Source organism: Harpegnathos saltator, unplaced genomic scaffold (assembly GCF_003227715.2).
Source record: "Harpegnathos saltator strain DR-91 unplaced genomic scaffold, Hsal_v8.6 scaffold357, whole genome shotgun sequence".
In the NCBI taxonomy this organism is placed as follows: domain Eukaryota; kingdom Metazoa; phylum Arthropoda; class Insecta; order Hymenoptera; family Formicidae; genus Harpegnathos; species Harpegnathos saltator.
The window spans coordinates 1-24,113 of NW_020230158.1; the positions used below are offsets into that span (position 1 = coordinate 1).

General features: G+C 35.9%; 1 protein-coding gene across 1 annotated transcript in view; it reads right to left on the reverse strand.

The window, feature by feature from the left end:
• Positions 1 to 10,600: 10,600 nt before the first annotated feature.
• Positions 10,601 to 24,113, reverse strand: part of LOC105180582 (dual oxidase) — a 54,017-nt gene continuing 40,504 nt past the window's right edge. The window contains exons 5-6 of the mRNA XM_025300329.1: positions 16,899 to 17,135; positions 10,601 to 11,050 (exon numbers count right to left, since the gene is read on the reverse strand). Coding sequence (XP_025156114.1) covers positions 10,601 to 11,050; positions 16,899 to 17,135 — 687 coding nt within the window. The remainder of the gene's footprint in view (positions 11,051 to 16,898; positions 17,136 to 24,113) is intronic.

Sequence of the window (24,113 nt, forward strand, 5' to 3'; positions counted from 1 at the left end):
AGGTAAACAACATTATTTTTTTCATAGTGTTAAACATGTCGAATTTCGTGCCAAAAAAGAGTATTTGCGGGGAAATTTTACTGCATTACTTTTCTAAAAAAAAATCTGCAGCTGAAGCACATAGAATTCTTGTGGAGACTTACGGCGACCATTCTCTGTCAGAAACAACATGCAGAGATTGTTTAGAGCTTTAAAATAATGATTTTGATGTTGAAGATAAGAATGCTCTGGCGCACCGAAAAAGTTCGAAGACGAAGAATTGGAAGCATACTCGATGAAGACTCATGTCAAAACGTAAAATGAACTTGCAGAATTATTAGGAGTTGATCACACAACAGTTACCAAACATTTAAAAGCATTAGGAATGATTCAAAAGCAAGGAAATTGAGTGACGTACGAATTGAAACCGTGAGACGTCGAACGGCGTTTTTTTACGTGTGAACAGCTGCTCCAACGGCAGAAAAGGAAAGATTTTTTGCATCGTATCGTGACTGGCGATGAAAAGTGGATACACTACGATAACCCAAAACGTAGAAAATCGTGGGGTAAGCCCGGCCATGCATCAACATCGACGGCAAAGCCGAATATCCATGGTTCCAAGCTTATGCTCTGTATTTGGTGAGATCAGCTGGGTGTAATATATTATGAGCTCCTCAAACCCAACGAAACCATCACGGGAGATCGGTATCGACTACAATTGATGCGTTTGAGCCGAGCATTGAAGGAAAAATGGCCGCAATACGAGGAGAGACACGACAAAGTAATTTTGCAGTATGACAACGCCATATTCATATGACATTTTCTGCTTGTTTTGATCCCTGGAACATATCCTGAAAGTTTGTACAGACCATTCAGAAATACCCTGTATGTATGCGTGTATATATAGGGTGTTTCAAAACAATAGTACTAGAGCTCATAGGCACGTAGAATGGATTAAGACGAATAAAAAAGTTCCATACTGTTTTGCTATATTCGCAATAATTATCGAGTTTTTAATTATAGAAATCTGATGAGTAATGGTGCATCGAAATGGATGATTGGAAAGATGTTGCAGCCATCTCGGCAAGAACGCAGCCAGTTGATCTAACAACTATTATCGGCGTGCAACGAAATGTAGGAACAACGAAATAAGACTAATGCATAGTCGAATAGGGATGCGTTGTCCTTGTCTTCTCTGCGCGCCGGCAACAATTCTTTCCTGGCAAAAATTCCTCAAAATGTATGGGACTTTTTTGTTTAACTTAACCCGCTCACATTCCCACGAGTTTTGGTACTAGGGGAACGCTTTGTATATATACAGGATTTCTCATAAATCAGTATGAGGAATTTATGGAAATATAAACGGTAGTAACAAGCAAATCGTCGGAACCGTCTCTCACCGATTTTAATGGGCTTTGGATATATTGTAGAGCAACAAAAAATATTAGATACGTATTTTTTTATTGGCGTATCTCAAACTAAAGAGGGTGAAACAATCCCTAAAAAAACCTAACATTTTCATTTTTTGCGAATATCTTCTAAAGTACGAGATATATGAAAAGATGTTTCCTACTAAAAGTTTTTTAGTATTTTATACTGTTTGCAACAGCATATTCAAATTTTTCAAAAATGTCAAAATTTTCAACCTTCTTCCCCCTATTCCTTTAATTTCGCAAAATTTAAAAATTTCATGAGGACAAAAAAAAATTAAAGAGCATATGATGCCGACTCCATCCATAAACAGGGTGTCCCATTTTAATGTCCCACCCCAAATAACTCTTCAGTATTGAAGTTTCAAGGAAAACGATCTGAATAAAAGTTGTATGGATTTAAATGAGCTACCTTATGATGACCCTAACTTTGACCTTGATCTCTATTTCCAAGGTCATTTGAAGGTCAACTTGCGTTTTTTAAGCAACAACCCTTATTTTTTATTACACTGTTTTTTTCTATTAGTTAATTTGAACAACTTTTGTCTAAACATTTTTTTATTTGTCTAATATTTCTTGAGATATTTGAGGAAAACTTGATAATTTTTCCATATTTAACTTACGATATCTCGCTAACTATTTGTCGGAAGAAAAAGTGGTACTAGACTTTCTTGCTTTACTTAGTCTCAAGAATATATTGTTACAATAGCGCCATGATTTTTGTTAATTTGATAATTTTTAAATTTCCAAAAATCAGTAAGTTAACAAAAGTTAAGGCGCTATTGTAACAATATATTCTTGAGACTAAATAAAGTAAGAAAGTCTAGTACCACTTTTTCTTTCGGCAAATAGTTAGCGAGATATCGTAAGTTAAATATTGAAAAAGTTATCAAGTTTTCCTCAAATATCTCAAAAAATATTAGACAAATAAAAAAATATTTTAGACAAAAGTTTTTCAAATTAACTAGTAAAAAAAAACAGTGTAATAAAATATAAGGGTTCCCGTTTAAAAAACGCAAGTTGACCTTCAAATGACCTTGAAAATAGAGGTCAAGGTCAAAGTCTGGGTCATCATAAGGTAGCTCATTTAAATCCCTATAACTTTTATTCAGATCATTTTCCTTGAAACTTCCATACGGAAGAGTTATTTGGGGTAGGACATTAAAATGGGACACCCTGTATAATAATATAATATGATCATGATTAATTTTTAGAAAAACGAGATAATATTATCACTATAGGAGCCGTGTTGTAGATGGGTGTTGTGTTATACCACGAGCTTGCCACCGTCCGCCGACGGGGGGATCGCGCGGGAAAGATAGGCCTTGGCCTGCCCCCCCCCCCCCGCGACGGTAAGGGACGGAAAGGGGAGTGGGTGTTCCGTTTGGGACGGGCCCCACTCTCCGTCACCCTCGATAACGAGGGGGGTCAGGAGAGAGGGCGGATGTCCTTTCTCTCCTGAATTGGACCAGGATGGCTGATTCGACCGGGGCGCGCCCCTCCGAAGAAAGATTGCGGCATTTGGGCGATCCATTAGAGCCTCAGGGTCGGGGTGTCGGGGAGAGAATACCAGCGTAGTTCCTCCGACTTCCCCACTCCGGCTCGCCTGGCAGGCATCCCGGGGAGGTTTTAGCCGGTAAGAGTCCGGCATAACCCTGCCCCCTTCTAAGGGGGGCGAGGTATCCATGAAAATTTCCCGACCGTTAACAAAAAAAGGTGTTGTGCTATTTCTTTTCAGTTGTACTGTACTCAATAACTGTCTCTTACACATATTTCCTTATACCACAATATGCAAAGGAATTAATCTTAATGATACAATATATGACTTATTATACGAAATAAAGATATTAGATAGAAGAACGTGCATAACAAGGTGGATCATTTAAGTTGATAATGCGAAATATCTAAAAAACGAAGCTTTAGAGAAAGAAATGTTTCAAATAAATGTTGTATGGTTTAAAGAGGGACGTACAATAGTGCCTTTAATTTAACTTTGAAACGTGTATTTAAGCTCAGATAAGGGTCAACTAATTTTTAAAAATGGAGAGCTTAATTTTTTATTATATCTTTTCTTTCTACCAATTAATTTTAATAACTTCTATATGGAACATTTTTTTATTTGCCCAATGTTTTTAAAATATTTAAGGAAATTTTGGTAACTTTTTAAATATTTAGCTTATGATATCTCGCTATTTATCGGAAGAAAAAATAGTATTAGACTTTTTTGTTCTATTTGGTCTCAAGAATATATTGTTACAATATTGCCCTAACTTTTATTAACTTGTTGACTTTTGAAAATTTCAAAATTATCAAATTAAAAAAAGTCAGGGCGCTATTGTAACAACATATTCCCGAGACCAAGTGCAGTAAAAAAGTCTAGTATCACTTTTCCTTCCGACAAATAGCGAGATATCATAAGCTAAATATTGGAAAAGTTACCAAGTTTTCCTTAAATATCTCAAAAAATATTAGGCAATTAAAAAAACTCTCCATATAAAAGTTATTCAAATTAATTGGTAGAAAAAGAAGATTTTAAAAAAGTTGAGCTTTCTATTTTAAGAAATTAAATTGACCTTCATCTGACTTTAAATTTACGTTTCATGGTCAAACCAAGGGCACTACATCCCTCTTTAAACTATACAACTTTTGTTTCAAACATTTCTTTCTCCAAAGCTTCGTTTTTGAGATATTTCGCATTATCAACTGAAACAGTTCACCCTGTATATGCACGTTTATCTATCTAACATCTTTATTTCGTGTAATAATTTGCATATTGTGTCATTAAGATTAATTCTCTTGCATATTATATGAAAGAATATTCATAAAAGACAATTATTGAATGCAGTGCAACTGAAAAGAAATAACACAACATCTATCTACAGCGTGGCGCCTATAGTACGATATCATCACGTTTTTCTAAAAATTAATCATAACCATATTGTATTATTATTATGTATGGATGGATTCGGCATCAAATGCTCTTTAATTTTTGTCTGCATAAAATTTTTAAATTTTGCAAAATTAAAGGGATAGTGGGAAGTTGTTGACAATGTTGACACTTTTAAAAAATCTGAATATACCGTTGCAAATAGTATAAAATACTGTAAAACTTTTGTAGGAAACATTTTTTCATATACCTCGTTTTTTCACATACCTTGTACTTTAGAAGATATTCGCAAAAAATGAACATGTTAGTTTTTTTTCGGGGTTGTTTCACCCTCTAAACCTTGAGATACGCCGATATAAAAATGCGTATCTAATATTATTTGTTGCTTTACAAATTATCTAAAACCCATCAAAATCGGTGAGAAATAGTTTCGACGGTTTCCTTGTTAATCAGTTCTATGCTTCCATTGGTTTCTATGCCTGAATTATCAAATATCCTATGTGTGCATGCATGTGCCCAAATAGCCAAACCTGCTAAAGTAGATTTTGTACAAAGTCTGTTAATAGTGTTTGTTAATAGAAAAACGACAGGTTGTACATAAAATACGTTAAACCGGCGTTGACAGCAAATTGGCAGCAAAATGCGCGCAAACTGCCGCTCAATTTGCTGTCAGAGTCTGTTAGCAAGCTCTATCAGCAGTCTAACGACAGATTAGGGACGCAAATGTCTATAGATCTGTCGACAGATTCTGCTCGATCCATCGCTAACCTAACGTCAGCCTGCGTACAGATTGCTCACTGGGTAATTAATTTTAAATAAATCTTGTTATTACGCAGTGTTTATATATTACATCATATTAACGAAAATTAACCGATTAACGCCCAAAAGTCCTAAAATATTAGCCTTACTTTGCAATTGTATTTTATATAGAGAAACATATTATATAAGGTTGAAATAGCATTTCCTTATGTTTTCGGGGTCGTTCTACAAGATTTCAGCATCAGAATTCGTTTAGATTCACAATAAAATTCAATATGGCTGAATTTTTTAAAAAAAGTCGTGAAAAATCGACAATTTTATTTTTTATAAGCTTGATTTCGTATCAAAAACGTTACTTTGGTACAGATACAAGTGTCACATTTTATCTAAAAAATGTTGGACTTTCAAGGTATGCATTGGTGAAAATGTGAATTCAAGATGGCAGGCCTCAAAATGACGGTTTGAGCGAGAAAAACTTAAAAAATAATGTATTTTTAGAATAACTTCGTAAAATCCTAGTATTTAGAATCAATTTAGTATCCAGGGTACTAATTTTAGGATATTTGCTAACAACTAATTCATATTAGAGAATTTCAAAATGGCGGATTCAAGATAGCGACTAAAAGGCACGAATAATCGTGGAAATTTCCAAATTTTCATGAATTTTCTTCTATTATTTTCATATTCATGAATTATTTCCGAGACGTACACTTAGAAGCAGGTATGGTGTTCCTCAGCGATGTCGTATACGCCTGTAAAACAATTGAAAGCAATGACAGGCATATACGCATACGCATATGGGCGAACTGTACAGCGCGAGAGAAGCGAAGAAGGAGAAATGGTGGGAGACGTTCCGAAGTTGCATCCTTATCGCACGTCGCACGATCGAGAGAGAAAGCATTAGCAGACGTGGTACAGTTAATGGTGTCCTCAATAGCTGTCTCACTCACTCTACGCTTGAATGCAAGGAATATGAGTGAGACAGCTATAGAGACACCGCGGTGTCTCTATAGGTGTCTCGCTCGCTCTAATAGCCATGTATCGCGCTTTCCTCTTTTCTCTTTAGCAGAAATGCCGATTGAGGAGGGAATCCTGTCTGTAGGCCAGAAAAATAAGCTATTTTCACGAATTTTTTTTCGGGAACTAAGCAGACGATTGATTTCAAACTTGATAGAAATAATAATATATATTTTATTGATGAGAATGAATTTTTATAGCGTTATATGAATAATAATAATGTAGCAAATACATATAAAATAACGTGACGTGTTTAGACGCACGCCGTTTCACGGTTTCTATAAAATCTCGAAATACGGTGGACTAGGACAAAAATGCAAGATAATTAATTAATTATTAAATAATAATTAATAATTAATTAATTACTTCTGAAAAGACTGCGGGAAGGAGGGAGAATAAATGCATCCTCCTTCAAATCCTCCTTTAAATGCTATTTAAAATGTAGGCTCCGCTCTTGAAAATATAAAAAAGAAATTAGGAGACTTAATAATAATAAAAATTACAGTAATAATAACGAGACGCTATACAGCATCTCCTGAAACCAAAAAAAAAACCTTTTTTTTATATAAAAAGTCGGTCGATCTATTTCAGCATGTAGTTACATATTCGAAATATGTATATCTATCGTGTGAACTAGCGAAATTAAAAAATATTAATTTTTTATATGTGCCGCGCTGTCTCTATACGTGTCTCGCTCGCTGTAATAGCCATTTATCGTGCTTTTCTCTTTTCTCCTTAGCAGATGCCGATTATGGAAGGAATCCTGTCTGTAGGCCAAACAAACAGGCTATTTTCACGAATTTTTTTCGGGAACTAAGCAGACGTTTGATTTCAAACTTGGTAGAATATTTAACTTATAAGAAGGAATTTTCATAGTATAATCCAGCACGAAAACAAGCACCGTGTGCAGCTGGCATTATATGAATAATAATGGCAGTGGCAGCGAATATTGTAACGCAGCTAATGTAGCAGATACACAAAAAATAATGTGACGTGTCTAGGCGCACGTCGTTTGAAATGACTTTACTTTAATTGTTTCCCACGATTTGAGACAAACTAATGAACCGATCGACTTCAGCATATAGTTACATATAATCGAAACATGTCTCTCTATCTTGTGAAATAGCAAAATTAAAAAATATTAATCTTTTATATTTATTTTTAACGTAAAACTGTCGATTTTTATGGTGATTTTTCGAATATAATTTTTAAATGTCTTACAATCATTGTCGTGCAAACTTCCTCTTTATTTTTTTATTTGCAAGAAAATGATATTTCATAAAAAAAATTTATTTTATGCCACAAGATATTTCAAATTGTGCTATTTTTTGAGACGTAACATGCCTTTACTTTTGAAGAGAGTGCAAGGAGGGAAAATAAAATAAATGCAACATATTGCTTAAAATGCTACTTAGAAAGTAGGTTCCACTTTTGAAAATATAAAAAAAATGACTTTTAGTAATAAAAAAAATACAATAATAACGAAACGCGATACAGCATCTCTTAAAATTAAAGATGTGACGCTTGAGTAGCTTAGTAGCACGCGCCGTAGGTGACCTACGGCCTCTGCCTTAAAAGCACCCTGTAGCTATCTCACTCGCACTGTCTATTCGTATAAATAGGCGAGTGAGACGCCTGTAGGCGCTTTTAAGCGCGGTATGAAAGTTTTATTGACTCCGTGAGAAGTCTATCGTGGGGAGCATCTAGAGCGCATTTTTAATAATCTGTCCAATATCCGGACCGGTCGATCACTTGATTGAGTTGATTAGATATCGAATCAATCAAGTTTGCTAGAAAGTCTGGTCGGAACCGAAGTTCTTCCCAGATTTCTTTCGCATGATCGACCAACGCTGCTATCGTCCTCTCCCTTCTTGGTTTCCATCGTTGAACCATTTGTGTCCAAACATTTTCGATTAAATTTAGATCTGGTGAGCGAGCAGGTCACGGAATCAATTGGATCTCCGAATGATATCGAAACCATGTTTGCGTTTCATGCGAATTGTGCACTCTGGAGTTATCCTGCACCAATAGGATCACTGGCACTTCCTCTGCGGGGTAAATTGCGCGTACTGATGGAAAAAAAGAATCTTCCAGTATGCGAATGTACTCCGCAGAGTTCATTCGTGTGGGAATAGCTACCAGCTCACCAATTGCAGTGCCGGAAATCCAGCCCCACATTGCGCATGAAGTTCTCCCACTTATGTGAGTAGGCACAACATAATTAGGATGCAACCTTTGATCCCTTGGACGCCATATGTGAGGTTGGTGATCGGCAGACGATACAAAAACCTTTTCATTGGTCCAGATCGTTGCCTCCCACTCCTCACGGTTCCTCACCAGGTTCTCCAAAGCGAACGCGACACGCTCCCGATGTCCGAGAGTCAACGGAATTTTTTTAGCTGGACAATAACAGTGAATCCCAGCTTCGTTGAAACGTCGCCGGGCGGTCCTTTGCGAAATTGGCAGATTTGCCGCGTTGATGGCTTCCTGGGCAGTGCCGAAAGGTCGCTCACCAACTGCGGCGACTAGCACTTCGTCTTCTTGTGCCCCGGTCTTCCGACGATTATGAAGACGGTGATTATGCAAAGCATGATCACCCCCTTCATTGAATCGCTGTATCCATCGTCGGACAGTTCTAGCAGAACATGGAATAGCAGCAGCAATTTCTGCTACTGTTCTTCCCGCCTGCCACTGCCCAACAATGCGACCTCGTATCTCAGGACACAAGTTTTCAGGCATAGTTTTCACACGTTTTTGCTTTCACTCGATGCTACGACACAACGATAAGTGATGCAATAGGAAAAAAAGTAACAAATGAAAAGCGCGATCTCCTAGTAAAATCAACAAGCAAGAAAAGAAAGGAAATATGTTATTACATATATAAATATGTAACTATAAATATATAAATATATATATATGTAACTAATATATAAATATATATATATAAATATATATATACCAATAATATATATATATATATATACTAATATATATATAAATATGTAACTACATGCTGAAATAGATCGACCGACTTTTTATATAAAAAAAAGGTTTTTTTTCTGGTTTCAGGAGATGCTGTATAGCGTCTCGTTATTATTACTGTAATTTTTATTATTATTAAGTCTCCTAATTTCTTTTTTATATTTTCAAGAGCGGAGCCTACATTTTAAATAGCATTTAAAGGAGGATTTGAAGGAGGATGCATTTATTCTCCCTCCTTCCCGCAGTCTTTTCAGAAGTAATTAATTAATTATTAATTATTATTTAATAATTAATTAATTATCTTGCATTTTTGTCCTAGTCCACCGTATTTCGAGATTTTATAGAAACCGTGAAACGGCGTGCGTCTAAACACGTCACGTTATTTTATATGTATTTGCTACATTATTATTATTCATATAACGCTATAAAAATTCATTCTCATCAATAAAATATATATTATTATTTCTATCAAGTTTGAAATCAATCGTCTGCTTAGTTCCCGAAAAAAAATTCGTGAAAATAGCTTATTTTTCTGGCCTACAGACAGGATTCCCTCCTCAATCGGCATTTCTGCTAAAGAGAAAAGAGGAAAGCGCGATACATGGCTATTAGAGCGAGCGAGACACCTATAGAGACACCGCGGTGTCTCTATAGCTGTCTCACTCATATTCCTTGCATTCAAGCGTAGAGTGAGTGAGACAGCTATTGAGGACACCATTAACTGTACCACGTCTGCTAATGCTTTCTCTCTCGATCGTGCGACGTGCGATAAGGATGCAACTTCGGAACGTCTCCCACCATTTCTCCTTCTTCGCTTCTCTCGCGCTGTACAGTTCGCCCATATGCGTATGCGTATATGCCTGTCATTGCTTTCAATTGTTTTACAGGCGTATACGACATCGCTGAGGAACACCATACCTGCTTCTAAGTGTACGTCTCGGAAATAATTCATGAATATGAAAATAATAGAAGAAAATTCATGAAAATTTGGAAATTTCCACGATTATTCGTGCCTTTTAGTCGCTATCTTGAATCCGCCATTTTGAAATTCTCTAATATGAATTAGTTGTTAGCAAATATCCTAAAATTAGTACCCTGGATACTAAATTGATTCTAAATACTAGGATTTTACGAAGTTATTCTAAAAATACATTATTTTTTAAGTTTTTCTCGCTCAAACCGTCATTTTGAGGCAGCCATCTTGAATTCACATTTTCACCAATGCATACCTTGAAAGTCCAACATTTTTTAGATAAAATGTGACACTTGTATCTGTACCAAAGTAACGTTTTTGATACGAAATCAAGCTTATAAAAAATAAAATTGTCGATTTTTCACGACTTTTTTTAAAAAATTCAGCCATATTGAATTTTATTGTGAATCTAAACGAATTCTGATGCTGAAATCTTGTAGAACGACCCCGAAAACATAAGGAAATGCTATTTCAACCTTATATAATATGTTTCTCTATATAAAATACAATTGCAAAGTAAGGCTAATATTTTAGGACTTTTGGGCGTTAATGGGTTAAGAAAAGTCAATTTGCTCACCCATTATCTTCGTTCTCAAACCAAAACCTATCAGAATCCCGCAAACGGAGAAATTGCTCTTTTATGATTGTAGTAAAAAGTTCCCCGGGGCCATTTTTAGATTCGAGCATACCACCTACATAAACGTCAATATTGTTGAGATTATTAGAATAAATTTCAACAAGTGTGCGCAACAGCGACGGGTTCTTATTGAATAATTCCGGGTTGATTTCATTCCAAGTTTTCCGTCGCGATAATTTGTAATGCACTCTGGCTGTATTATAATCTGGCAGACCATTGTCTCGACCACGCATAATATTCAGAGCACCAAGATCTCTGCGCGAAAATTCCATGGGACCAAACAGATTATTGCGAATGTCAGTACTGAGAAGATTATCCTCTTTTTCTGCTAATTGTGATGCCATACCCAGTATTAATTCTTCAATAGTGCTATTAGCTAGAATTGCCTGCAAGAAACGTATGTATGTTATTACGGTTACTCCTCGAAGGAATTCTGAATCTCATTTTTTTTATAATTTTATAATTTAAAAGACTTAATTATTCGTTATACATTCATCAACATTTCATTTTTCATTAACATTCATTATACATTCATTATACATTCATTTTTCAGATCTAATGCTTTCTCTTAAACTAATTTTTCTTTATTGTAATCGAATTTTAATCAGTTGCACTCGTAGTTTTAAAAAATTAGAATATTGGGGTGGAAGGAAAATACTGTATTTTTTTTAGCTTAAAACTGAAATAGATTTATTCATATTTAAAAACAATTTTAATCAGGAACATGATGGTCGTCGTTTTCTGTAATCTTTTGCCGTTTTTCAGGCAGTACCATAATTCTATAATTCCTCGCGCACTCGGGGGTTTTCTCAGCACAGAATTGCTGAAGATAATTTGCTCCAAAGAAGTGACGACTTCAAAGTTCTGCAAAAGCCGGAATAAGTTCTACAAACTTTTGAAAATTGTCAACTTTTTAGCCGCCATATTGGATCCGCCATTTTGAATTTTTTTTATTTTGTTCTCAAATTCGTTTTCAGCAGCCCAGAAAGCTCCTAGTATAAAGTTTTATGAAAATCCGTTATTTTATTAAATTGTTATAGAATTTTTCTTTAGAAAGTGTATACACGTACTCTACAGTTTGAGCCCACCTAAGTAAGTATGTATATACACGTACTCCACAGTCAAGGGATTAATGTTGTTTTACTTCCGAAAAGAGAAACACAATATAAACGAAAAAAATATATGCCATGTATGGAGAGAATACCGTAATCGAACGTATGTATCAGAGATAGTTTATGAAATTTTGTGCTGTTGATACGACATTCGAAGTTGCCCGGATAGCAACCAAACCTGTAAAGACAGATTTTGTACGGTAACTGGTATTTTGTCGGCAGCTTCATAGCAACAATAGAGATCTGATGATACAACATAATGACAGATTGATGGTAGAAATCAGGATTAACTGTTCCATTGTATCTAAATGGAACGTACTGTAAATCCTGTTTACTTTCTGCTTGTTTACTAATTTACTGTCAAACTAACTTTATCGACAGAGTACGAGCTGAATGTAGATACAATGTACGAATTTATTAATGGATTCTAATTGAATTTGTCAGAAAATTGCTCGCAACAGATTACGTACTAGGTGAGAAGCGCTTTGGTCGACCGGCTGTTGTCAATGACAACAAAATCAAGACTTTAATCAAGAATAATTTACCATACATAATGCAGGAAGTTTGCAGAGATATTCCATTTAATATATATCATAATAGAACATTTGTATAAGTTAGAATACACAAATCGTCTTAATGTTTGAATGTCACATGATTTGTTTGAAAAAGATTTAATCGATTACATTTTCATTTGCAACTCATTATTTAAACGTAACAAAAGCTATCCATGTGTTTGATATTTACTAGATATTCTTTATGTTCTTGTTCATTTATTTTCAAATCAAACTACGCGCGCTCCGTTTAGAATTGTAATCGAGACTCTGCGAGAGTAGCCGTCGCAGAAGAAACAAAGGATGACTACGTTGTGAGAGCGAGGATAGCGTCACAATAAACGAAAGTCATCGTGCAAATTCGCAGTGAATCATTATCCACCAACACACAACTACATACAGTCCACTCTACCATACAACACACAACACTGTGTTTTTAACTAATAGTGATGAGCGACAAAAAATAAATTTTCTATAACAACACGGTACATAAGCGGTCTTAAAAAAAATATTCAAGAAAACTATTGACCACTCCAAAATCTGGACTTTATCTGGAGAAGATCATGTTGTGTATTTGATGAGACAGATATTGTATATTAAATTTCTTCTAAAGAACGAATGGCTTAATTCAGATAAATATATAAAAATTATACTCTGTTTTTGTACAAACTGAAAGAAGCTATTACATTTGGAAACAATTCTAAAACTAGTAAATAGAAAGAGTATTTTAATTCATCAAGACAAGTCTTACATTTCCCTTACGGAAAAACATTTAAATATTGAATATTTACATTCAATTGTTCGAATTTACTTTCAAATGTGAGTATATATTGGAATGTATACAATACATTCAAAATTACGGATTGTAATTAGTACAATAATAGTATTTTTCATAAAAATGGTGAAAAGATAAATATTCACCACACCGTGCGCAGCACATAAAAGCAGCCATTCCACAAATACTACATATAGATATATGCTTTTCCTTTTTGAAGTAACAGAATTCTACAGGATTTTGAAATTTGCCGGGATGCATATCTATATATCTGTTTTTAAACCAAGCATATTGGAATAGATTTTTGAATCTACGCGAAGAAAGCTTGATTATGGGTTAATGATTGCAATTTAATTATTTCATTACGGGAATTTCATTACTTTACATCCATACAAAGTTTCAGAATTTTCTGAATTTCCGTGTTCCCTAATCTTCCTTGTGAGTTGCAACATCTTTTCCCGGTTAGTCAAAGAAAAAATACTTAAATATTACAGAAAAAATACTTAAATATTAAGTATTTACACACAATTTGAATTTACTCTCAAATATGGGTATATACACTCAATTTTGAATGTATATACTCACATTTGAAAGTAAATTCGAACAATTGAATGTAAATATTCAATATTTAAATGTTTTTCCGTAAGGGAAATGTGAGACTTGTCTTGATGAATTAAAATACTCTTTCTATTTACTAGTTTTAGAATTGTTTCCAAATGTAATAGCTTCTTTCAGTTTGTACAAAAACAGAGTATAATTTTTATATATTTATCTGAATTAAGCCATTCGTTCTTTAGAAGAAATTTAATATACAATATCTGTCTCATCAAATACACAACATGATCTTCTCCAGATAAAGTCCAGATTTTGGAGTGGTCAATAGTTTTCTTGAATATTTTTTTTAAGACCGCTTATGTACCGTGTTGTTATAGAAAATTTATTTTTTGTCGCTCATCACTATTAGTTAAAAACACAGTGTTGTGTGTTGTATGGTAGAGTGGACTGTATGTAGTTGTGTGTTGGTGGATAATGATTCACTGCGAATTTGCACGATGACTTTCGTTTATTGTGACGCTATCCTCGCTCTCACAACGTAGTCATCCTTTGTTTCTTCTGCGACGGCTACTCTCGCAGAGTCTCGATTACAATTCTAAACGGAGCGCGCGTAGTTTGATTTGAAAATAAATGAACAAGAACATAAAGAATATCTAGTAAATATCAAACACATGGATAGCTTTTGTTACGTTTAAATAATGAGTTGCAAATGAAAATGTAATCGATTAAATCTTTTTCAAACAAATCATGTGACATTCAAACATTAAGACGATTTGTGTATTCTAACTTATACAAATGTTCTATTATGATATATATTAAATGGAATATCTCTGCAAACTTCCTGCATTATGTATGGTAAATTATTCTTGATTAAAGTCTTGATTTTGTTGTCATTGACAACAGCCGGTCGACCAAAGCGCTTCTCACCTAGTACGTAATCTGTTGCGAGCAATTTTCTGACAAATTCAATTAGAATCCATTAATAAATTCGTACATTGTATCTACATTCAGCTCGTACTCTGTCGATAAAGTTAGTTTGACAGTAAATTAGTAAACAAGCAGAAAGTAAACAGGATTTACAGTACGTTCCATTTAGATACAATGGAACAGTTAATCCTGATTTCTACCATCAATCTGTCATTATGTTGTATCATCAGATCTCTATTGTTGCTACGAAGCTGTCGACAGAATACCAGTTACCGTACAAAATCTGTCTTTACAGGTTTGGTTGCTATCCGGGCAACTTCGAATGTCGTATCAACAGCACAAAATTTCATAAACTATCTCTGATACATACGTTCGATTACGGTATTCTCTCCATACATGGCATATATTTTTTTCGTTTATATTGTGTTTCTCTTTTCGGAAGTAAAACAACATTAATCCCTTGACTGTGGAGTACGTGTATATACATACTTACTTAGGTGGGCTCAAACTGTAGAGTACGTGTATACACTTTCTAAAGAAAAATTCTATAACAATTTAATAAAATAACGGATTTTCATAAAACTTTATACTAGGAGCTTTCTGGGCTGCTGAAAACGAATTTGAGATTAAAATATTGGGTGTACAAATTAGTTCGGTCCGTTTTGAAAAGATGGCTCTGGCTGTTATGAGTGGTTCATAGTGACTGCCGATTTTGGCGGTTTCAGAGAGGTTAGACATCTGTCAATAATATTCAGTTTATATCGCTTTGAGTTTCATACAAAAACGTTGCTTTTTACAGTGTTGGAAATGTCGAATTTTGTTAACCAAGCAGCATTTGCGGGAGGTTTTAATTTTCTGCTTTAATTGAAAGAAAAGTGCAGCTGAAGCCCATCGAATGCTTGTTGAAGTTTATGGTGACGCTGCTCCAACTGATAAACAGGGATAAATGTAGGGAATGGTTTCGACGTTTCAAGGATGGAGATTTCAGCGTCGAAGACAAGCCTCGTTCTGGATAGACAAAAAAATTCGAGAACAAAGAATTAAAGGCATTACTCGAAGAAGATCAAAGTCAAACTTAAGAGGAGCTTGCAGAATCATTGGGAGTGACTCAACAAGTCGTTTCCGTACAATTGAGAGATATGGGGTTTATTAAAAAACAAGGAAATTGGGTGCCTTATGAACTGAAACCGAAAGACGTTGAAAGGCGATTTTCACTTGCGAGCAGCTGATTCAAAGGCAACAAAGTAAAGGTTTGGAAACGCTCAAATGGGATGTTTTACCGCACCCACCGTATTCTGCGGACATTGCTCCTTTTGATTTCTGGTTGTTCCGAAGGATGCAGCACGATTTGGCAGGTCACCGGTTCACTTTTTTCGCAGAAATCGAAAATTGGTTCCAAACTTGGATCGCCTTAAAAGACGAGTCATTTTTTCGAGATGGAATTCGAAAATTGCCTGAGAAATGGGAGAAAGTAGTAGCCAGCGATGGAAAATACTTTAATTGATCTGTTCATTCATTTTGTTTTGAAATAAATACATTTTTTAACACAAAAAACGGACCGAACTAATATGTACTCCCAATAAAAAAATTCAAAATTGCGGATCCAATATGGCGGCTAAAAATTTGACAATTTTCAAAAGTTCGTAGATCTTATTGAAACTGTACTAGAGGGATTTTTGAGTCTCTGAAGACAAGTTTGAGGTCAAATTAAAAAATTCAAAATGACGGGTCTAATATGGCGGCTAAAACTTTAATAATTTTCTTGAATTTTCTAATTTTTAATTTAATTGATATTTACAGATATAAACCTCTCCTAGTCCCAAATTTTAGGAAAATGTAGCAAACATTTTAATTGCTCGGTATTTTTGACCAGCATTTTGAATTTGTAAGTTTTGACCTCAGATTTATGTTCAACGAAATCAAAAACGGTTATATACAAGGTTTCATGAAAATTCATTTATCAGAATGCCCTGCACATTTTGGGCCTACTTTGGTGAATTTGATTTCCACAGTGAAGGGGTTAAGTAGCAAAAGTATAATTTATTTTGCTCAATTTTGCACTCGATTTCAAGTGAATATAAACGCTTTTACATACGATTTCTACATTAAATGACGTTTAGAGGTATCAGCTGCCATACATAATAGCATATGCGTTTATGTCATTTAAATTGAAATTTCTTTCGATATATATACAATTAAACACACTTGAGTTATCTATTGAGAAAAATACGATATTATCTCTTCCTTCCTTCCAAACCAACAATTTTAAATTTAAATTAATAGTAATGTTTTGTTATTTAATAAGTATACTTACGTTTGAGTCCCACCAAGTAGAACATAATCTTATTGCTAGTTGACCCGTGTTAGTTTTTCTATAGTTACAGTTTCTATCTCGCCGATAAATGCCTGGTGGTATAAGAGTATGACCAAAACGGAAAGCGGCGCTTTGGAATATATGACTGATACCCGGATGTAGGTCCGGTTTGTAACCAATATAGGATGGAAGGTTCTCGTTTAACAACACCGGCAAATATTCATAAAGAATTATGTTCTGTAAAATTAATAAATTCTATGTACAAAAAAGAGATATACAGGGTGTCTCATAACAATTGTTGCAGAGCTCATGAAAACATAGAGCGGATTAAGACAAACATAAAAGTCCCATACCGTTCTGCGATATTCCCAATAATTACCGAGTTATTAATTACAAAAGTCTGACGAGTGAGCGTACGTCGAGATGAATGATTAACGAAGTGTCACAACTCCTTGGGCCACAGCGCGGCTCACAAGGAGATGGCAAGATATGTAAAATCGATAATTGAATGAATCATATTTCATTCAAATGAGAGGGTTGAGTACATAAAAACCCTAAAAATGTTTGCGTGGGCCTTCGTTTGCGAAAAATTTGCAATTAAAAAAACAGCTACATGTTGTAGTAACTTGGAATCAATAAGCGTGAAGCGCAGTAGCTGCGGAAGCTAAGATGCGCGCTAGTATTTTGTCGTCTACGAGTAAATATTCACCTTTACACAGCCCGCGTGAAATGACATCCGGTTGACCTTGATGTTAATCTTGACCCTTAAGGATGTCAAAGTCATAAACTTTTCCCGTCGCTCATTCTTCATTAAAAAATTATTAACAAAAATTAAAAATTAACATTTTTGTCAATTACTTTATCAAATACTGGAAATTTAAAAAAATGTTTCAAGTAAAAATTATAAGTCTCTTCAAAATATAGATTTTACGTTTTATGCATTTTTACTATAGAAGTAATAACTTCTGAGAAAAACAGTGATAAAGACTTTAAACTTTATACATATTTATTTAACTTATTATACATATACATAACTTATATCATACATACACACATGCAGTGTGTGTATGTATGTAAGATAATGTATAATAGAAGATATGTGTTTATAGAGTATGAACCTTGACATTTTTATAACTCCAATTTTTATAACTCCATTGGACGTGAGAAGTAACAGCGGTAGCTAGTTTTATAATGATGATCTGGAATCTGGAGAAAAGACCTGTCTTTGGCACGCTTATATGTTTCGCGCGCTTCGTCGTGCTCGATATTCATTATTAATCTTCTTACCATTGTTATATTATATATTAGCCGTTGCTTATTGTTTATTAAAAAGTTATGCAAAGAAGTTACATAAGTGCAACAGATTTGTTGGGTATAGAAGTAATTATGTGAAAAGTTCGTAAAAGAAAAAAATATACATATATGCGCGGGGGGAGGGGCGGAGCCCCTCCCCCCGCACTCCCTCCCCTAAAAAACAAACCCTAACCTAACCTAAAGGAAAAGCAACATAAGAATATATAATTTACCATATTTCAATAGATAGGATAGGTTAGGTTAGGGTTAGTTTTTTTGGGGAGGGGGTGCGGGGGAGGGGCTCCGCCCCTCCCCCGCGCATATATATATACTGCAAGGATTACAAGGAGTTTCTTTGACGTTTATAACAAATTTACTCAAAATTCTTTTCATTAAGTACATATAATATTGTCGAAAAATTACGTTCAATTTGTAAAACTTCTTTTGTTAATAATTTTTTAATGAAGAACGAGCGACGGGAAAAGTTTATGACTTTGACATCCTTAAGGGTCAAGGTTAACATCAAGGTCAATCGGAGGTCATTTCATGCGGGCTGTATAAAGGTGAATATTTACCATGATTTTTTTAGTTCATAACATGCTAAAGTAAAGTATCAAATAGCAAGTCAATCGCATTTTTACTTTAGTAGCACTCCGCGACTAAAATATGTCTATTTTTTCGGCCCATCAAAGTGGGGTAACTCCTTAATTCTTCATTTAAAATAATGGTTAAGAAATAATATTTATTTAACGTTTATTTAATGTTTATTTAATATTTATTTTATATTAATATCTTGTTTAAAATTATTTGTAAAGTTCTAAAAATATTTTTTTAATGTTTTATTCATATTTCTAAAAACATTGTTTTAAATATTTTTTTCTGATTGAATGGCCGAACATCCGTTTTTGATGAAGAGCCGTCCAATTGAGATGACTGCAAAAGATATGATTAACAAAATCCATGATATCGTGTTAGCAAACTGCCGAGTAAAAATCAGAGATTGCTGACATTCTAAACATCTCAATTGAACATATACAAAATATCCTATATAAAAAATTGGGCATGAGAAAGCTATCAGCGAGATGGGTGCCGCATTTGCTCACAGTGGACTAAAAACGGAATCGATATTTTTCTCTCTTCGGAACGAAATAAGATGCAGGTCCCGAACGCACGGCGTCTTGCCGCCACCTAGTACGCCCTCCTTCTTTTATGGTGAATCCTTCCTCGGCGCGTTGCAAAACGTGTCCAAGCGCCCGGGGATAACCAAAAAAAAGCGTCGACCCCGAGATTTATTGCTATAATTTGCACCGGACAAAGAGGGGCAAAGGTGGAGGCCGGCATACATGGACAGCAGGTCTTAAAGGATAGCAACCTTTGCCTTTGAGAGACCATCAGCTTGTACCACTGGTACAAGTAACATGCCTCTCTCTGTAGTCGCCGTGCTCGGGATAGTACTAGAGATGTCACTTCCGAACGACATCTCTTAACGTTATCTAGGGAGAGGAGAATGTCGCGTGGAGCGTCAGGTAGCTCAGTGGTCTAGAGCAGTCGCCTGGCAAGAGAAAGACCCGGGTTCGATTCCCGGTCTAGCAATTACTACGCTCCTGATATTTTTCTCTCTTCAGAATGAAATAAGATGCAAGTCCCGAACGCACGGCGTTCCGCCGCCACCTTATACGCCCTCCTTCTTTCATGATAACTTCGGAGCACTGTTGGACATGTTTAAGCATAATTTGAAAAAGTTTTTGCGGCGTTTCGTGACTGTTGATGAAATATGGATCCATCACTACACGCCAGAAATGAAAGAACAGTTAAAACAGTGGATTGCACCCGGCGAACCTGCTCCAAAGAAGGCGAAAACGGTTCCATCATCTGGAAAGGTCATGGCCATCGTTTTTGGGATTCGCGAGACATCTTCACTGACTATTTGGAGAAAGGAAGGACAACCACGAGGCAGTACTATGCTGATTTATTGAGCCGATTCGACGCTGAATTGATGGAAAATCGACCCCATTTGGCGAAGAAAAAAGTACTCTTTTACCATGACAACGCACCAGCTCACTCCTCCGCAATCGCAACTGCAAAATTGATCGAATTATGCTACTTCATTTATTAGATTTAGCCCCAGATTTGGCCCCGTGCGATTTCTTTTTGTTTCTAAATATAAGAAAATGGCTTTGCAGATTCACATCAAACAAGGAAACAAGAAAACAGTTCACGTCAAACAACCCAGATAGCCATACCTGCACGAGCAGATTTCAAACAAAGCCTGCTATCATAGTTTGATGGCAAATAGGCAACAAATTTAACGCAGAATCTGTTATATCAAATTATGCCGCCAATCTGCGGTCAAATATACGCCAAATCCTGCTGTCGGATATTTGACGGCAGATTTGTAGCAAAAACCGCGCAAGACTTGCAGTAATTTGACGGCAGATTGACGACAGAAACCGAACAAACTCTGCGCGCAGACTCTACGCGTAGTTTGGCAGCAGGACTTGCGCGGTTTCTGCCGACAATCTGCTCGCACGGCCTGTCACACAGGTCTTGTCGACAAAACACGAGCCTAATGAGGACACAGATGGCTATGGTTTTGATGTGGAGATCTGATCGAAATTGGCGTCAATCTGAGCGCATTCTGCTAGCATTTTGCTTACTGGGAAGGAAGTCATCGCCGAAACAGAGGCCTATTTTGCGGAGTTCGACAAACCATATTTTTTGGATGGCTTAAAAAAGTTGGAATATCGCTGGATTAAGTATATCGAGCTGAAAGGAGACTATGTTGAGAAATAAATAAAAAAAATTTTTTTAAATCCATTTCCTTCCCTAACATAAGTACTTATCATATTGCCCTCGTAGTTCATCACAGTATTTTAGGCAATATTCTTTGATTGTTTCTTTGATAGTTGGTATCTTTAGATATGGATGAAATACGAGGGTGGTCCGATAAGTACTTAGCCTACAAAAGAAAAACGAAAATTTTGGAAAAGAGGCGATTTATTTCTCAACATAGTCTCCTTTTAGCTCGATACACTTGACCCAGCGATGTTCCAACTTCATTAACCCGTTTGAAAAATACGTTTTCTCGAGGTCTGCAAAGTAGGCCTCCGTGGCGGCGATGACCTCCTCATTCGACTCAAATTTCTGTCCGGCGAGTGACTTTTTCAAGTTTGGAAACAAAAAGAAGTCGCACGGGGCCAAATCTGGAGAATACGGTGGATGGGGCAGCAATTCGTAGCCCAATTCGACCAATTTGACCGTGGCGAGGGCGGAGGTGTGAGCCGGTGCGTTGTCATGGTGGAAGAGCACTTTTTTCTTCGCCAAATGGGGCCGTTTTTTCTGCAATTCGGCGTCGAATCGGCCCAATAATTCGGCATAGTACAGCCCAGTGACCGTTTTGCCCTTCTCCAGGTAGTCGATGTAGATCACACCTTGTGAATCCCAGAAAACGCTGGCCATCACCTTTCCGGCCGATAGGACAGTCTTCGCCTACTTCGGAGCACGTTCGCCGGGTGATGTCCATTGTTTCGACTGTTCCTTGGTCTCTGGTGTGTACCAGTGGATCCATGTTTCGTCGACGGTCACGAAACGACGCGGAAACTCCTTCGGATTGCGCTTAAACAGCGTCAAACACTGCTCTGAAGTGGTCTCACGGTTGCGCTTGTTGTCCGGAATGAGCAAACGCGGCACCCATCGCGCCGACAGCTTTCTCATGCCCAAAATTTCATGCAAGATATGACCCACGCGGTCTTTTGAGATGCCTACTGTCTCAGCTATCTCGCGCACCTTCAATCGGCGGTCTGCCAATACGAGATCGTGGATTTTTGTCATGTTATCCTCCGTGGTAGCCGTTTTCGGGGCACCTAGGTGTGGCTCATCAAAAACCGACGTGCGACCACGTTGAAACTCGTTAAACCAATTTTTGACGGTCGCCATCGAAGGAGAAGAGTCACCGTACACAGCATCCAAGCGCTCTTTGATTTCGCTGCGCGATTTCCCTTCCAAAAACAAGAATCGAATCACCGACCGATATTGCTCTTTTTCCATTTTTCTAAAATCCGCGGACACGCCCGCTTCCACACGCGGTCAAAACAAAACTACGAGTCCGATTCGGCTGAAATTTCGACAGTAGCCGTCTACGAGAATGTACTACACGATAGTAAATTTCTCTTGCGATAGTGGCGCCATCGGGCGGTGAGGCTAAGTACTTATCGGACCGCCCTCGTATATCGTTTGTGACATACGAGTGACCAAGTGACTCGTACCAAGAAGCATCAGTAATTAGCATCAATAATAAAGACTTTTAATTGATACCTTGCAGTATTTCGCTGTTGAAATTTGAAGCTGTACCCCATAATTGTATATCGTATATATCTAAATAGGTTTTAATATAGTTTTATATAATATTATAGTAATTTATTTTCGAATGACAGCTGTGATTTCCTATCAGCCAGTATATTTTATTTAGTTTAAGTCCTAAAAGTTTACATTTACTGAAGATATGTTTTCCAGTTTAATTGCTCAAGATATATACTCAAGATAAGATACTTGGTGATATTTGCTTAAGGAATCTGAGTCTTATTTAAGTAGACAATAAGGCAAGTTCCTGTTGTAAATATAACATGAGTTGACATAAGTTGACTTGGTCTCATTAGCTTTCATTTATAATTTTAGCCATTTTTGGACGAGGTTTAGGTTATTCTGATGCTATGATAGGATCGCTATGTATTATAAGTATTGCCATCTATATTTGCAAAAATAATAGTAATAATATTGGTGTTTGGTAATAAGTCTGCAATATATAAGTATAATATCTAAGGATGCTTCTTTGTAGGAATTCCGAATGAATTTTGTGAATCTCTGTTATAGCGTCTTGTTGCTTTATGAGAAAGTATTTTCTATAAAAATAACTTTTAAAAATAACACATCACTCAATAAGTTCGTAGGATGATGGCATATAAATGGCGCTATTATTGACAAATCCATATGATTTTTAGGAAGTACTAACCAAATGATACGTATCAAAATTTCATGACAATCGGACGTTCAGTTCACAAGTTACAGTGGTTCGAAGTGGGTACCGCGTTTGCTCACAGTCAATCAAAAACAGCAACGCGTCGACAATTCAGCGGGCTATTTGGAGCTGCTTCAGCGCAATAAAAAGGATTTTTTGACGCGGTATGTGACAATGGATGAAACATGGATCCATCACTACACTCCAGAGTCAAATCGACAGTCAGCTGAGTGGACAGCAATCGGCGAAATCCGCCCAAAGCCGAAACTGAAGTCTATTTTGAGGCCAAAGATAAATCGTTCTACAAAAAAGGCATCGGAATGTTAGAGAAGCGTTGGAATCAACGTATCACTCTTGAAGGAGACTATGTAGATGAATAAAGTCAAATTTTGCCTAAAAGTTGTTGTCTTATTAGTCATCCTACGAACTTATTGAGTGATGCATTAGAATAAGAAGAAATAAGAAAAAACTTTCCTGGTAAGTTTTGTTGAATTTTATACAATAGATTATACTAAACTTCGTCAAATGCTTGCGAGATATCAAGAAACACCATAAAACAGTAATTTTTGTTTCCAATGCTAATGTGATTTTATTTGTAATTTCTTTATTGTAACTTGCTCTATTATGGCGTATTTATTGTGAAAGTTAAATTGATGGTTAGGATGGTTAGGATGGTTAGGTATCAGTTGTTTTTTCTCTATCACCAACATTATTTTTTGTAAGAATAACTTCTCAAATAGCTCTGACAAAATAAATAGTGAACTAATTAATCTGTATGATCTGATATCTAGCGGATTTTTGTTAGGTTTTTGAATCATAATTATTTGAGCCATTTTCTATTGTAGTAGAAAAAAGTTTATTTTCAATATGGCGTTAGATAGTTGCGAAAGGTGAAGAATTCCCGATTC